The 18,474-nt window shown below is 40.2% G+C and overlaps 1 protein-coding gene across 18 annotated transcripts in view; it reads right to left on the bottom strand.

The window, feature by feature from the left end:
• Positions 1–18,474, bottom strand: part of ptprdb (protein tyrosine phosphatase receptor type Db) — a 150,019-nt gene that overhangs the window by 59,615 nt on the left and 71,930 nt on the right. For all 18 annotated transcript variants that reach the window (XM_006787305.3, XM_006787304.3, XM_006787311.3 and 15 more), the window contains one exon: positions 8,333–8,479. In XM_006787305.3, coding sequence (XP_006787368.2) covers positions 8,333–8,414 — 82 coding nt within the window. In that variant the 5' untranslated portion in view covers positions 8,415–8,479. The remainder of the gene's footprint in view (positions 1–8,332; positions 8,480–18,474) is intronic.

Raw genomic sequence — 18,474 nt, 5'->3', positions numbered from 1 at the left:
AACCTGAATATTTTTGACTTCTTCACACATGCTTTCACATTTAGACATTGTCTTTTCCGTCCAATTTTTAGTTTTAATTTTGTAAATGGTGACAAATATTAAGCGGTTTTGGAATTAACCGCAATGGAGTGATGGGGGCTCAGTGAAGAAGCACTTTGAAAAGACAAATAGCCAGACTAAAGGAAGCTAATGGCACCGTGTAGGAGACTATGGGGGCATATTATAGCTGGCAGATGCTGTCTTAACCTAGAGGGAGGGAGAGAGAGAGAGAGATCGGGTTTGTAAGAACAGATGCTAGAACAAACCTTCAGGGAGCATGGTTTACGGATATAGTGTACTAGGATTGGGAATGTGATTAGATATAAGAATGGAGAGCTGATGTTTGGTAGGGAAAACAGATGGAAAGTAGTGGAACTTTAAAGGTTTGATAAATAAAAGTCTACTTTTATTGCGTAGAGAAATTCATGAATATGTGCCGAGTAATGAACAACGACTGAAATGTATATTTTATTCTCAAGACTCATGCATTTGATTACAGAAACCTAGGACGACTTTTTCATTCATTTGATTACATTTTCTACTAAAAGTAACCCTTAAATAGCAATATATTTTGGACAGGCTAAGGGCTCTGAACTCGTTCCTACACATCTTTTAAAATGCTGCAAATTATGTGCCCTCATGTCTCATCTTGTGTGCCCGCAATCACTTAGCTGATCCAATACGAAAAAGCCATAAAGCAGACAGGCGGATCCGAACAAATCAAATCAACAAAAAGCAATGGATTGAGCAACACGAAATGGGACTATTCTGCCTGATACTGCAGATATCAATTGGAAAAGAAAAACTAATATAAACAATATAAAATATAGCGGGAGTAAGCTGAGTTTTCATTAGTGAAAGACTAAGGTTTCAGCTAAAGGGAGCAGACACTGAGGTCAGCTTTTCCTATGTGCTGGCTAATGTTTGGAAATGAGGATCAAATTGTTTTTAACCTTTATGATCACATCAAAATCAGGGGCATCTTCATCCACGTACTCATAGATAATCCTGGGTGTGGACGTGTAATCATGCGTATGAACAGGTTATGTGAGTACTTGTGTTGGAAGTTTTGATCATGTCTAAAAACGCTGACTAGATCTTACCAAGCATCTGTGCTGCACCTGAGATTCATTAGTATGTTAGGGATAGAGAGAAAAGATCTAAATGTGGCTGGCCGATCAGTACCCAAAAGAGGACTGAATCAGGCTTGTCAGACAAGTTGAGGAACGAGGCCAATATAGAAGACTGAGCCAGGGCCATGATAGTCAGGCGAGAATGGGTGGGCAGCTGGCCAGAACCATAACTTAAAACACATTAACATCAAACGGACACATTAAGAGCAAATTATCAGCTGCTCGCTTTCGTCCTGGTAATGAAATTGGATTGCTTGGGCCAATAAACACAGAAACACAGAGCTATCATCCTTCTGCGGAACACAGAAACATTAATTGGAAATTATTTGGCAAAATGAGCAATTTCAACTTAGCAAAATTAAATTTTACACAATAAAGTGCCGTAACATTTGGAACAATTTCACATTAAAATATGATGTTATTCAGGTTGCACAAAGTTTAAGTGTCTATTTGAACCAAGCCAAAACAAAGTATTACATCTTTCTTTAAACTCAAAGCCCTGCAGTTTTTTGGGGGAATTTATTATTTGACTTATTTGACATAGATTAGGAGTTTCTGAGCAACTGCCAGCTGATGTTAACAAGCAATGAAACATTGTGATTTTTACACTAATGCAGGGAAAGACAAAATGCACTTTTATTGCTGATAGTTAACGCACATCCAATTAGCATGACACTTACCCACCCAAGCTGCCGCAGGGTTTGGCTAGTGCCGAGTTAATCAGGGTTAATTTGTTAGAAACACAAGGGGAGGAATTAATCAAACAGGATCTCTTTTTATACACAGGTCATTAGAAGCACATGGGCTTCCCACTGGGTATACTACTTTACTGGGTCAGAGCTGGCTTCCCATAAAGAGGAACAGAGGGTTTTTTCAGTGCTGGTCGCACTGCATTAGTTACAGACCACTGGTCAGTTACGTTACAGCAAAGCTAACATTATCCAGGCCTCAACACAGATGAGTGCACCTGCTAAGCTAATGCTAAGACAAGGTAGTCAGATTCTGTTACTCACAGATGAGCGCACAGCTATGCTAGCTGCTAATAGCTACAGTGCCTGTGATAGCACAAAACTGAGAAGCTTCATATTTCTTCAGTTTCACATGGACTGTCCTGCTCTCAGCCTATCACCTTACTCATGGTTGGACATTAGTAACAATAAAGAACAAATTGAGGGATCACAAATAGTCAATTTAACAATAATTTAACAGGCTAATTTCCCAGAAAGTTAATAGTAAGGCCCTTAATCCTAGCGTGAGCTAGTTAAAATAAAGTAACACAACTTTGATTGGCATTTTAGTTTTGTGTGTTAATGACTTTGGAAATTGTTTGTGATGTGGCCCATTTCTGTCACCTTCTGCTGCACAGATCAAAGATTTAAAATGAGCAGATGAGCATGAGGTGACACATCATCACTGAAAATGAATTTTAATACAATACAATGAATTATTTCAGAAAACATACCATGAATTATTTGGATAATGACTAAAATTACTTAAGTTGATGGATGGCATTTTCATTTAATAATGAGCTGCACACATTTCTTATAACCAATCCTTTTCTCCACTATCGGAGCAGATTTCTGAAAACTGTTAACCCTTCTATTCTCCATGTGTCCATAAATTCATAAATCCTTTACTTGCCTAAAAAATTGTTTATATTGCCTTTTTCATTTTTAAGATACAGGAGGAGAGGACCTAATGTAAACAGATCGCCTATTGGTCTATACTAATTTTCATCTTTAAAAAATGTATTATTTATAAATGTAGGTATTAGTAAAGAATTGAAGTCAGTTCTAAAGCAAAGACTTTATCCATTAAATAACCTGTTTTACACTTTGCTTCCTTTGTTTGCGCTGAAGTAGAGCGGAGGACTGGAGGGGCATGTACTTTTTTGATTTCATGTGGAGACCAACAGTGTCGACTGAAAAGCAATGAAAGATCTTTTTTTAAATTTTTTTTTACAAAAGCTCAAATGTAAAACTAAACCATTGTGATTGTACAGAGAAGGGTTACTCACAACGAAGATACAATTAAAAAGATATATTATGTGTTAGATCTGCCTGTTCAGTTTATACAAAACAACTGCTGGATCTTGCTTAATACTGAATAGGGAGCTGTTATATTTATTTCTACAAAAATCTTTGTATACAGTAGAAAAAAGTGCCATTGAAGGCAATGAATTCACACAAAAACTGTGTGTTAATAACAAACTACAGAGAGTTTCACAAGCGTGATCATACCAACTTAATTTCTTGGACCTAACCCAGTAATGAATGACATCACTCATTCATATGTCAGCTACATACCTAAATAGGTACAACGTTTAAATACATACATAAAGTTTGGGGCTATACTTTGAACAGTTGGACACTGTTATTGATCACTAGTGCGCCAGTCATTTGAAAATCTGAGCCTACAGAGGAATTCAGCAACTGTCTGCTTCATGGCCCAAACTGCGTTAGGCAGGTGCTGACACTGTGACATTTTGAATGGACGTTATAACCAGTCATGTCAACCAGGTTTGGGGCTTTACTCTCCTCTTTCAGTGAGCAAAGTGATACAAATCACAAAAGAAACACGATCCCTTAAAGTAAATTGCTTGTATATCTTTCACGCACTTAACAAATTCTTTGGGCTCAACCCGCTGACCCTGACCTTTAGGCTAACCTGACCTCTGTGACCCTGTTTCTTCACCCTGACCCAATGAATCCTGACTATGGCTGCATCCACACGTATTGGAATTTTCCACTTTAGTTTTCTAAAATATCTCTGACCATTTCCATGAAAATGAAAATGCAAAAAACGATGTCAGTTGTCATCAAGTGCATGCCAAAACAACAGGTGGCAAAATAACCTCAACTGTCTTGAAATGTCAGTGATTCAGGAGCCTGAAAAAATACTGAACACGCAGTCTGCCAATAAAAAAAGGAGATAAAGGCACAAACATTTGATGTTGGAAAACAAAATCTTCACTCTGGTTTTTCAAAATCTCCTTTCATAGTGACCTAAAATAAAATGTATGTGGATGAAATGTCAAAACGGATAGGAAAAGCTACATTTACTTATTTTCTTTATGTGTGCGTGTGTGTGTGTGAAAGTGTGAAAAGCTAGCTCCACTGTCACTGTAGCATTCTGAGCCAACCATCTCTCACATTAAGCTCGTCCAAAAGGCCAAGTAAATGCTGGCAATGGCAATGTGTTCAGAGGGTGACGGGTCAATCGGTCACCACATGAGCAAGTTCTTTGTTTCTAGTGTTGTGCGCTTGTCTAATATGAATGAAAAGATTATTTTTTTTAGTAAAAAACAACAAGAACAAAAAGACTTTGGAGTTTATTGAATCTCTTGTGTTTTTTTTCCTTTATACAAAAACCTTCCAGAATAGATAAATCGGAGCTGCCCAGTTTTTACAACACATTAATGAAGTGACGAAGCTGAAGGAGAGTTTCACATTTCTGAAATCTTCCTCAGGCAAAATGTTAAAAAACTCTTGCTTGGTTTCAAAATGTACAGTCCCCTTACGAAAGCACATGGCTGCGACTCGATAATGCCATCCCTACTGTAAGCCTCTGAAACATGAGCTGTTTCTTTGTGTTGTGTTTCACATAGTGCGGGCTGGAGTTTTCACTGATACATCCAAGCCACATGGGGAAGCATGGCAACCCGGTGGTTTTTGGGGGCAAATGCAGGCCAGCAGAAAGAAACCCTGTTGTTGTTTTGTTCCCGCTCACCCTGAATGATACGCAGAGAGATGGAGTTTCTCGTATCTCGATGCGTACGTGTGGCAGTGCCCTAGATTGTGACAGGATCAGGGCATTACTCTTAATCCACCAGATAGATGTCATATACATGCACGCGCACAGAAACACTGAGAAAGAAAAGTGTGTGGGGGGGGAGAGGTGGAGAGTAAAAGAGGGTGAATTAAAAAAATAAAAATGTGAAATCACATATGCAAGCTCAGTGCTCTGCTTGCACAGTCGTACCAGCGCTTGTGTGCAGAATGCACATATGGTGAAGTCATGCAAGGTTTCCAGCTATGCACATGGGATACTGTTCCATTTGATTGCGTCATAATACTCTAGTGTAACTATACGAGTAACTTGCGTGTCGAGCAAGGCTGTCGATTCTAGAATTTAGTAACATTTTATGCCACATATACATAAAAAAATCAAATGTGGCCTCTTTCTCTAGAAAACCCTATTATCATTCAAATGTGTTTCATTCCTTTTGCATTAAGTTTAAGGAGAGATAAGCACAACTGAAAGCAATTTTTAGAAGGAATTTAACATTTCAAAACATGTCACCACATTTTGAAGACCAAAGATGTCAGTGTGTCCCAGCACCCCTGTTTGAATCCTCAGTATTCAAATCTCAGAGTCCCTACTGTTGATATTAAAAGAAGCTCTGAATGTCATACACAATGAGATAAAAAGGTGAAGAAACATCCCACCGCCCCCTTTCAAGCCCTCTGTCCCTTCTTTCTCACCAGATTACATGGATGTGCTGAGAGGAGGCAGAGAGCGAGCGCGAAAAGAGCAATGGCGAAAGTCACAACGAATGAGATGAGGGCAGGAGAAAAGAAAAACATAGACGGAGAAGGCAAAGTATGAATCCTTTCCCCCCTTGTCGCATCTGTGCTGCTCCCCGAACTCTCATAGAGGAACTGTGGGAGCATCATTGTTTTGATGGATGACTGGGCCTTAACTGGCCGACCCTGGAACTTACACGTGGGACAGGAGGGCAGGAGGCTGAAAGGAAAACAAGAGTGGTTTGCGGATATGTGTGCGTGTGTGTGCTATAACTGTGCTCTGGGTGACTGTGTACTTTTAAAACATTGCAGGATGGAAATGGCTGACTGAAGCCTGCACTTGTGTGTCATTACAGCAGCTTTGTGCATATGTATACCTGCTTTAGAAGGTGATGATGAAAAATGTGCTCTATTCTATAACCACAAGCTTGCTTGGAAACACACTCCATTCTCCTTCCAACAAACAGCTACTCATGCTTCATGTATTATATACTTATGCAACAAGCATTTCAAAACAAATACACGCAATGAAATTTCCACTAGATACCATTTTGACTGAAAAAGTATAACTCCTGGATGTTTAAAAGACTCATAAAGCTTGACTAGCAGACTTTTCCTCTTACATTATTCCCTTTCTGAGTATCAAGTCTTTTAGTACTCCCACATTCCTCTTATGCCTTAATGTCTTTTATGCTTAGACCGGAGCATTTCATCAGCTCTGCTATAAGATTCTCATTGCTAATTGTCAACCTGAATAGTCAGACCTGGCCATGTCTCTCTCTCAAAATGTCTGGATATGTTTCCAAGCACATCAACTTAACACGACGTTTTTGGTTTCCAAAATCTCCAGAGCCACGTTTGTCCCTTTCAACAGCTCCCGGCGGTCTGTCAATCTATACAGTCTCCAGTTATTTAAAAAAGTGTAGCCTAAACACCAATAAATGAAAACAGAGAAAACAAAAATTTGTTACCTAAAAATTGTGTCATAATCTAATCTATTACCTTGTGTGTTTGCCACTTAATTTGGTAGAACCTCAATAACTGTGTTTAGCATCGAAGTATACATATTAACGGCTCTTTTAGTTTCCAAATCCAAAAAAAAAGAGGAGAAAAATGGAGAATTCAACCGTGTGTGGATATGCGGCTGGATTAAATTCCAAATTTAACTGAAACTGGCCTTTTTAAGCTTTTAAGTGTTATTAGCCTGCGATATTTTTTATTTATTATCAGAGAAAGCTGCTTTAATTTTTTTTTCATTGGCACGAACAGATAGAACTGACCTTCCTCCATATCACAAATATTCTGTTTTGTTGATAATGAAAAAATTTACAACACTGAAATGTAGCTTTTTTGTTTCCACAGTTTCATAAATGCAGATGAAAATGCTAATTTAAAATACCAAATATTTTGCGAATAATTACTGGAGACAAGAAACACCTGGTAAAGATTTTAATTCTTTACACTTATTAATAATGTAGATATTTTACACTTAACATGCATTGACATGTTCTTCATAAGATCAAAAATGTGTCTCAATACAGATTTTTGTACAGATTTGATCTTGTAAATTAATTCAGTTAAACAAGCTAAGCTTAAACTATTGGTAAACTAGCTTATGCTTAAGAAAATGAATCACCAACTATCTTTTAATCATTAGAGCACAAATTAAAAAAAAAATCAAAATTTTAAAATTCCAAAACGGACTATTAATAAACTAATTGTCTTTCAGTTTTAATTTAGCCTGTGGTATAAATAAAATAAATAAATGAATAAATTCTTTTTTGTTCAGTAACGATTTGCAGTAATTGCAGCTATAGTTTCGGCCAGGATGTGACTATACCCAGTATGCTAATGTGCATGTACATTTCCTTGACAAATATATTGGATGAGGATTGGATGATGTGATGAGCCACAGGGATCACACATGGATACACACAAACACACACACACACATGCACATGGTATAATCACAATTACACAAGCAGTAGGGAAATTATCTGATTTGCCATATGTGGTCTGTCTATCCATGCCAAGTAATACTGGGATGGACAAAAACATCTGGCCTTGTATCAAACCTGCTACCAAACATACACTCATGCACAGATGTACAAACTCACACAAACACACACAGACACACACAAACACACACACATATAGTAGGGATGTGATATCTGGAATAGAGGTCTATGAAACACAAACAGCTATATATAACATATAATATATACAATTAGCTTTAGCAATGAAGCAATGAATCACAATGTACAATAAATTACAGCAACAGTTTATAAAAAAGTGTTTTATTATATTTTTTACACTTTACATACTTTGGAGGTTTGTTGTCATGTGCATCTTGAAGAACCTCAAGTAATCTCAGAGTAGCTAAATGTTAATGAGATCAGGGCTCTGTTGAGTCCATGGCATCTACTGCAGATCTGTTTGTTCTGCTTTCATGACTCTGGCTGTTTGTTTGGTTTGATTTCATCAGAATAAACCAAATTAAATTCAGACTCCTCAATGTATACAAATCCAAACATATAATGGTCACAAACCTCTGCACAATATTATATACGTGCGTGTGTGTGTGTGTGTGTGTGTGGCTGTGTCTGCACTAGTGCAGAGTGTGAAAGCACTCACTGTCAGCATCAGCGAGGAAGAGGAAGCTGAGGAGGAGCAGGCCTGGACAGGAGTGCATCATTGGATATGTCGACACATGCATGCTGTATCAGCCGTGAGCTCACTGCCTCACTGTACAACAGGACAATAGAAACAGGCTCTCACAACCTGGGGAGGGAATCAGGGAGTCAGAGAAAGAAAGAAAATGAAACACAGTTATTAGTCCAATTTTTAGAGAATTTCAGACATTATATCAACTGTGGCTACACACACACACACACACACACACACACACACGGGCACACACAGACTTGAAGTGTGTGAGTTCCCTCTGGGCCTCACACTCCAGTTATGCAGCTGCCTCTCCCCTTCTCGCTTCATTAAGACCATACACTCATTGCCAGAGGTGTGTTTTGATGTGTGTGCACTTGTGTGTGTGTTTGAGAGAGACAGAGTTGACTAAGTAGCTGATGAATTTCAACTTATGGCAAACATTTGGCATTAAAAAAATCAGCAACTTCTGAAGTTCAGTTATGCTTTTCTTTTTTTTCAAATCTCCCAAGCAAGCAATGGTCTGAGTTTTTCTGCTTTATTTTTTTTGCCCATTATATAATCTACAAAGCTTTTAAGTACTACAAAGTACTTCAGTAATGGATTTCTTCCAAATGTGCGTCATATCGTCATGATTTCAAATTGATAAAAAAGGAATGACTGGCTTTAAGATGGAGGGGTGGAAGGCTAGAGCAAGGGATTGATGGATGATGGGCAGATTAAAGTGGGAGGAGACTGACTAGTGTTATCTGCTGGCTATGTTGCACACAGTGTTGGATCAACATACAGCTCAATGTCTCTATCCCTTCATCTTAAGCCTCCTTCCTTTCTTACACTCTGTCAGGTCCTTTCCTGCTTTTAAAGTCTTTACTCTCCAAAACGTTCCCTCGTCACTTCCTCATATCCTTCCTCTTTAACTTACGTTCCTTCCCTTTTCCTGTCATTTGTTGTTACTCTCTCCATTGCATCATTCTTTCTCCTTTCCATCAGTCGATTTTTTTTGTATTACTCCTAACTCTCTGTCCCTCTAACTGTCTGTCTGTCTGTCTTTGTGCCATCTGCAGTGCCTGGTGTGAGTGTTTGGCATTAGAAGAGACAGGCGTCAGTCTGTGTGTCAGAAATCTCACAGCTCAAATCACATGACACAATGAGACATGGCAGATCACTGCTGCTGTCCAGAAGCTGACAGTGTTGAGTGAGAGACACTGAAAGTGAGCAGAGGCAGGAGAGGGATGCGTCTGGGCCTGTGCTGTAACGTACATGCGAGCATATGCGCGGGTTCACGCTCATGCTGCTTTACGTGAATTCCTGTGTTCGCTAACTCTGACTGCAAGTACCTGTAACTGAACTGTTTCTGTGTGTGCATCTACATATGCATCTGTGCGTGTCTGCAGCTGTGTCACTGAGAGGGTATGTGCATGTGTTTGTGTGCCTTCCAAAACTGGACAGATTCATCAGCGACGGCAGCAGTCTTAATCCCCTCCACTCGTGAACAAGCCATCTGATTAAAAAAAGACAAGGGGGGTGGGGTGGAAGAACACTGGAACCCAGAGCTCTTTGCATCCCTGCAGCTAAGGCAGCAAACAACTAAAACCCTCGCTGGATTTTCCACTTGGTTTGGTTTGGAACAATTGCTTTGGGATAACCTAGATCTCTCCCTGCACAAATTAAGTCCTGCACTGATTTACACTACTCTAGTACAGTATGGCCAGGCACAATACTTATTGTGGTTCTTGACGATCTACCCAAAAGAAAAAAACGTTTTTTTGTGTGTGTTCTTACTAACTAATTCACAAGTTGTTGTGTTATTAGCTGTAAAAACTCTTCTCAATTACACAAACTCTACTTATTGTACTAACTACAGAGTGACTGCTATTGTCATTCTAAATGCATACTCATAACTCATAACAGAGCATTCATATGCACATTTGTGTAATTAAGTCTAATTTGCAGAAAATTCAATATTGGTAAGAATGGATCTTTTTTTATTTTTTTTATGTGTGTGTGTGTGTGTGCTGTGTATGCCCACTAATCACTGCAGCTTATTCACTGTCACTGCATTAGCCTGCATTATTTAGTAACTCACTTCACAGCGTGTCACGTTAATTAAAGAGCTAACTCGGGGTGGTTTAGGGGGTGGCAGTGATGGAGGTAGTGATAAATAAAAAGATATGAGAAAAGGTGTGTGGAGAAAGGAGAAATAAAAGAGGAGCGGTAAACCTGTAATGAAAAAAAGACAAAAAGAAGAGCCCAAAATACAAACTTACACACACACACACACACACAAACGGACAATCACACACACACACAGCCAGGTAGTCACCAGATTGTCATCTGCTGGCTGTTGTTGCTAGTATTACTGACGGCCTAACAGAAAGCCTCCCTCTATGCCCGAGCTTCTGCTGCTGCTGTAGATCACAGTCGGCCCTAAGCCATTCACTTACATTAGTCCCTATCACTCAATTATACACTGTCTGTCTGCCTGGGCCTGCAGCTATCTGTTACACTTATCGCTGGAATAGCTTCTGACAGAACAAAGACTAACTGAAGAGTGGGGGACCGGCTTATGCTTCTACGTCCGGGACAGACAGACGGACGTAGAAAAGTGAACAGGATTAGAAAATATGTCCGGAGCCTTGTTTCAATAATAATAATAATAATAATCAAGAAAACATAGAAAAAACAAGGTTAAATTCATTTAAGTGCTATCTATAGTATTTATTTTAATCTATTGCATTCTTTAAGTTGTTACAGTCAATTTATAACAGAAACAATTCATTAAGAGATCAAAAGTTGAGAGCTGAGGAAGTGCAAGTCAAAAGGAAAAAAAAAAACCTAATTAAAAGAAAGTGAAAATCTGATCCAAAAACGGAAAGAAAAGGAAAAGAAAGTGTGGGCGGATGATGAGAGAGAGGAGGGGAGACTACAAAGCGAGAGCCTAGTACAGCTGGAAGGGATGTTGAGAAAGATAGAGACAAAGACAAAAGACAGATCCTAAAAAGCATAGCTTAAGGCAAACCGTGTGCCATGGAAGAGAACACTGAGAATCCTAATTTGATTTGATATTCCAAAAGCTGAGCCACCAAATGCAATTAGACATACTAATTAACTTATTCTATTTGCCCTGTTGAAATGGTGGCAGACTGACAGAAATGTCAATGAAGAGACAATTTGTGTTTGTTGCATCATAGCGCCGCACGAGAAAAAACAAGATAAGCTTAGTGGCAACAACAAGGTTTTTGTTGCACTCCTCAGCAGCGAGCTCAAGTTTTCTCAAAGACCATATTTTGATTATCTCGGGCCGCTTTCACACATGCAGTAAGTTTTATGGATCAGCTCATACGAACTCTGGAGTGAAAGCTGTCAGCTCATCTCTGGTGCTGTTATTTTATGAAGAAAGTCATCTTACAAATGACCTGTATGAGATCATTTGGTAACCACGGTAACACCTGGTGGTTCCTTGAAAGCACTCGTGTGGCAAAACTGGCTTTTTTTCTTCTTCTCAAGATGACTAACTTAATTCCTAAAGGACTTCAATTCTCAGCTTTTCCTCCATCTCGGTGTAGGTGGTTTTGACGGCAACATGTCGTTTGATTATTTAACAGCTCCTAAAACAAATACCACGGCTTAACGGCGAAGTTGAAGATGCTGCCTTGTCACTAACACACGATCTGAAAGCACTCACTGACATAGCGGATAGATAACAAGCAGTATAAGATAAGAAAAAGGGGAAAAAAAGAGCAAATTGTCAAACTGTCTCCTACAACAAAGAAAACACAGCTGGATATGGCTTGAAGGGAGAGTGTTTGTTTGATGTATATGACTACTGAGCATGTGCGTGCACATAAACTCATACACATGCTGATTACCAGTTATCCGTCATCTTCCCAAGTGTACACAAACAAACTCAAACAGACTCCAGAAGTAAGCCCTCAGCATTTTCTTAAGAGAAATTATGATCTTTAAAGGCACAAAACTTAACGTTGCGCTGGCACATTTTTAATTGCCTCTGCAGAGGATAACTCACCCACCTTTGAGCGTTCAAGAGCAGCCGCTGTATGCAGGTAGATACATCATATGCCCGTGTGTTATTATTTGTCAGTGTGAGAAAAACACAAGACAAGAGACCCAGAGAAAGTGCTCTGCCGAGCCACCTCGCTGGCCTTTTCAAAAGTGACTCAGAGGGTGGTATTGTGTGGGCGCTGAGACGCAGGTAAACTGTATACATCAGCTGCATATCCCAAAGATTCAAATGCTTATATTCAATTATTGTTTTTCATTACTGATGACATTTTCTCAAAAAATTAAGGCCATCTGTGCCTCAACTTTTTTCAATGTTTTCCACATTAGCCATGCATGACAGATCAAAAACCACATACATTTGTGAACTTGCTGCACCTCTTGCACCAACATTTTAAGCCTGTAAATCCAATTTGGACAATACACTTGAAACTTGACTGCTGTGTGACTTATTGACCTCACCAAGTATAATGACGGAGAAGTGAAGAGCAATAGATTTTAGATGAAATCACATGTATTTGTGTTATTAATCTCCACATTTTCAAAATAAGCAAGCTTTACATCTCCATTTGTTTAAGAGGACATATGATTTACTTGCTCTTAAAGATAAAAAGAGACGCCCCAATTTCCTCAGTTCACACCATAACACACGTCAAGCACTTTAATGTGAGTGCAATGTGGAACAGTGAGCTGCTACACATATAGCTATATATAGCTATGAGAACAAATGACCAAATACCAGTTTTCACTGGGAAATGGAGCCCCCCAAAACTCTGAAAAGTCATTTGAGCTGGCTTTCAGGACACTGGCAGCAACAAGAAATCAATAAGACAAACTGAGAGGGGAGGAAGAGAAAATGTGATTGATTGAGATGAGGATTTAGGCTATCTGGCTGTACTCAACTTATCACTTCCCCCGGTTCACCAAACACTCTGTCCTCCTCCCCTCACGACATGCCTCTTATCCTTTCTTTCTGCCTCCCTTTATATCTTTCTTCAGCCTGGCTGCTTCTCTCTCTGCCTCCCCTTTTCGTCTTTTCTCTCTCCCTTCGCTACCCCGAACTTTCATCCAATCCCAAACTCTCAAGCAAACTATCATTTTCTTTTTTTGCCTTTGTAAGATGGTTTCATCTTACAAAGGAGGATGTGCTCTTAAGGAGCACTGCAATGTCAATCAAGTGTCTTATCAGGTGGGCGAGAGGGGATTTTGGATTTTCTTGAATACAAATAAGAGCAAATTTCATACTCAAAGAGGCAAAGAGTACCTATTTCAGATTGCGAGACGGGCTTCTATTTCATTTCAGAACACATTTTTATTTTAATTTGCAGACATTACCCTTTTTTCCTTCCTCCTCAGTTCTGTTTCCTTGATGTTAGAATAAAAGCTTTTGAGTTGGTTCTCCCTTTTCACCAGCTCCTTGCGTGAAAGCAGTCTGTTCTTAACACCTGAAAGATGAAAATCCATACTGCTGCGACATTGCTGAATAATGTGGAGACCTCGAGTTTACCTCTGTTTAATAGCCATTTATGTATTATGGTAAACACTGTTATCACTGATGTAACAGATGACAACTTAAAGACAACATGGTTGCAATTATTTATTTCAGTCGCTCTGAAGCTGATTTTTTTTGGGCCTCGGCACAATAATACATCCCACTAGCTTCACCGACTGCCTGTGGACTGTTGCCTTCAGGCAGGCGATTTGATTGCTTTAATAGCCGTTAGAGTGCTGAGCCAAAGCGAGTGCTTTTCTGTTTGTCAGTCTCACAAAAACTGCAACTATTGCTCTCCACCGCTGACCATTTATGTCACCTCTTTCTGACAGACCAAAATACCCCGGACTGCATACAGTCTATTAGCAGGCAAGATAGTGTCATCATTTAGCCAGTGGGTGGTTCCAGTTTTCCCATTATGATTATACATTTCACCAAATAACAGGGAGGGAAAAAAAAGGGGGGAAACTGTGCACTAAGCAGACTGCTGAATATGGCCAGTTCACGGGTTAAGCCAGCTGTGACTAACAGACCCACTCTTGAGTTTCTATTGGACCATCTCTGGCAGCCACCCATGATATCGAGAGAGCAAGAGGGAAAGAGAAGTAGACAGAGAGGAGTGGAGTGAAGTTGAGTGGATTAGCAAGAGGTGGGGGGATGACAACATGTAATTACCTATTTATCCAGCCTTTAGTGGAAGCCTCATCGAAGGCTAATTGAGCGGTGCATTAGTAAGAGGGCTGTAAAGATAGCAGCAGGGAGGGATGGAGGGAGGAACTGGGAAGAAGATGAGAGATGAGCACCAGCTGAGGGCCATGAAGGTTAAAGAGAGGGATTTCAGTGGCACACAAACCAAGAGCTGGAAAGAGACAGAGAAAGTACAGCAATGCGGTTACTTCGGTGTGGTAATTTTATGTCTGTGCCCGTGTAACTGGAGCTCAGATGCCTTATTTTAAGTAGCGGCAACACAGTGGAAACATTTTCAGCCATGTTTTACACGTATCCTGTTTTCATTAAATGTCATTTTTTTAAAAAGCGCAGCAGGAGCTGTAAAAAAGAAAAAATCTTGTGATTTAAAAGCAGAAACTACAAGCCAACTAACTCATTAGTCAACTGAAAGAACTGGCAACGTCCCAGCAATGTAGCAACTTACCAGGACACTGCGCCAACGTCACCTCGGTTATAGTGGAAACTGCGCACACCATCTCTGAATTACACCACTTCTCATTTTCTCAATCAAGTCTGGTAAACAACAACAAAATTGTGCCGCAGTGCACTGGACAGTGATAAATCTGCAATGAGCCTCAGAAACAGTAAAAACAGCACTCGTGTACAGTACTTCAAAATCTAGTTATGTCATATTTTTCGTATTCTCGTGCTTCCAAGTGTGCTTCCTCCGGCGGCATTCACTGTACAGCGGAAAGCCTTTATCACTGGAGGTAAAGTGTCACATCAGAGGCAGTCATCTCTGTAATGTGTTTTAGTATATGGATGGACGGAGAGAGGATAGATCTATGGATCGATGGGCCCGCACTATGGTTATGGTGTGACTGCTGCTGCAGCCCTGTGACATGCTACACATGTCTAGCAGAACTGGATACACATCAGGGGGAACATGAGTGCTAACACAGGCACGCATCCACATCCACAAACACACATACAAATATCTATCTAGCTGCCAGGGTGACCTCTAAAAGCAGGAATATGGCAGTAATAATTTACAGCCCTTTGAACGGCTCTCACATCAAATAAAATATGGATTTCCTCCAGAAGCGGGCTAACCCTTCTGTAACTGGACCTTTTATCTACAGCTATAACCTATCTCCCAAATCCTCTTCTTTTATATACTATCTAACCTGGGTGCTCAATAGGTTCATCAGCCTGAGAGCTCACTCAGCGCAGTCTTTTGCATTCTGCTCACTTCCCCTGAGAGTCCACTGAATGCACTTACAGTACCTGTGGTCTCAAAACATGCAACCATTCACAGAAACAGCCACTCACATGTCCAGTGGTGCTCAACAACTGAGCGAACCTCCTGTTTTCTTTTGACACTGGGGAGGAGGAGGAGGAGGAGGAGGCGGCAGTGGAACCACGCAGCAGCTCATAAACTCTACTTCACACATTCACCAAATTCCACGGTGCACCACAAGTCAAGAGATGGCCTTCCTATTGTGAGAGAAAACCACTTTCTTCGTCAATGAGAGGAGTGACTGCTGACTAGATAAAAGCGAGCTCCATTTGAATGTAAAAAGTCATGCTTTTTCCACGGTCCCCTCCGGCTCATTTCATGCAAAGTGGGCAAATTAAATCAAATCCTAATCTCTCCTTTTCAACTATTCATCTGTACAAGCTCAGGGAAAACTTTGAAGAAGGCTGAAACCTACTGATTACTGGAAAAACACAGACACACAAATATTCCTAGCAACAACGAAACAGAGACAAAGGGGATTTTAAAAAGTCGTAAAGAGTAACTACCCACAAGGTCAAAGGGAGTCCAAAAATACATTTCTAGATCAATCTTCTCCAATGTCATGTTACAATGTCTGAACGAGAAGGATGGGGTTACCAAAGCTTTTTTCCTCAGATTGATTTTGGCCAGCAGAGTAGTGGGAGTACATGGGTACGACTCAAAATAACATGCAGGGAAAACCAACGATGTGAACACCATGCGTGGATTTTTAAATGTGTTTTTTTAGCACGTGGCAGCATCTTGAAGGATTCTTTCCAACTCTATAATCAACCATAACTATTATAATTAGGAAGGAAACATGTGCCAGAATCTTGATTATGTCTTGCATATGCTGCTGCCAATTTAAAGAAGGTAAAGAAGAGCAGAAAGACCAAGTTGTACACATGCAAAATTGCTTAATGAGAAATAAGAAATAGCTTTGCTTCGAGCTGTGACACATGCAACATCACACACTTGTCACATGTGCCAGTTCCATTGGTTTTCTGCAGGAAAATTCAAACATGCTGGGTAACTTTCCACAACACAAGCTGCTGAGACTACAGTTTACACAAAACCTCATATTTTCCATTGGTGGTTACTTTATATGGATATGAAGTTACATAGTTTGAAAGGACAGAGGTCTGACAAATGGAGAGATGGGAGAGCAAAAAAAGACAGGAGAAAGAAGATCTGATCGCTACGAGTTAAAAAGAAAGACAGGAGAGTGAGGCAGAGAGAGAGAGAGAGCCTGGCTATATATCCTTTGGCTCAATAATTAAGAGTGGGGACAATAAATATGTAATGGGGACTTTTTCCACCAAGTGCGGCTGCCTCTCCTTCTTGGAGATGGGACCGTGGGGAGACAGGCCCGGGAAGAGCAACTAAGCACATTGGCCATTAAAAATGGATGCAAGGAACCCTGACTGGCCCTGTCGACCAACCTCCCTGAATGTTGTGATGGGAGTTGCCGTGGTTACAGGGTTCCCAAATGGTCCTTGGTTGTCAGGGTGAATCAAATCAGACATCACAGCACCTCCGCCCTTCGTTGGGCTGCTGCCGCTGGGGGCACCGCAACACAATGATGTCACCAAGAAAGGAAGTTTGGACCTGCAGTGTGTGTGTGTGTGGTTTGAAGAGCAAGAAATCCAAGAGGCAGAGAGATTAACATGATTTCCCAACCAGCCTTTAAAAAGTTCTGCTTGTTAGTATCAGTGCTCCATTTGTCTCAACTGGATCCAGGGTTTTATATAACAGCAGGCTTGCTTGTTTGAGTTCCTAGAGTAAGATTAATACAGTGGCGTGTTAAACAGATAAGGATCTTATTGCGCCATGACTTCAAAATATGACTTGCATCCCAGATCTATCAGTGATGCATGTTTATCCAAACTCATTGAGACTTTTCAGAGAAAGAAAATAATATTTTGTTTTAGAGAGAGCGACAGGAGAGAGGGAGCAGTGGTGGAACTCGGAGACTTTCCTAAAAGAGAAGATTGAAACCGCCCTCATATCCGACCATTAAATATGAAGTAACACCCAGCGGCCAGTTAGCTTAGCAATACGACTGGATGGAGGGGAAGAAGAAGGAGGGGCCTTAAGGATGCTGTTAGCTCGATTTTGTTATCTTTCTTCAGAGACAGGTGAACTGTTTACTGTTGTTTTCACCTTTAGTGATAAACTAGCTTATCATGGGAGTCATAGTGAGCAGTAATAAAGTGCTTGAGTGTATTAATTAACATCACCTTTTAGATACAGACTGACTGTGTTGTTCCACAAAGCAGGAAATCTGCACCCATTAAGCACCCATAAAACAAGCAGCATCACTAAAAAGAATCAGTATGATGTAGCATAAGCAAAAATACTCAAGTAAAGGTCCTCAAAACTGTGCACACATCTATACAACACTAGAAAAAGTGTACTTAGATACTTTTAATAATTGTTTTGGAGGCAAAATTAGAAAAGGACATGCAGAGGGTTGGTGTGACAGAGGAGGATGCTGGGGAGAAGAATACAGGGAGGGAGATGAGTTGCTGTAGTGACCCCTAAATGGAGCAGCTGAAAATAGAATAAGATACTACTGCTTGTATGTGAGAGTGGATAAAAACTGCAAGATGTGAGCTCAAACATGAGCAAGAATCTATGATGTGTGTGATG

Source organism: Neolamprologus brichardi, chromosome 6 (assembly GCF_056152115.1).
Source record: "Neolamprologus brichardi isolate AB-2024 chromosome 6, ASM5615211v1, whole genome shotgun sequence".
Lineage (NCBI taxonomy): Eukaryota > Metazoa > Chordata > Actinopteri > Cichliformes > Cichlidae > Neolamprologus > Neolamprologus brichardi.
Note: the sequence above shows the minus strand (reverse complement) of the source record. Positions and strands in the feature narration are given on the sequence as shown.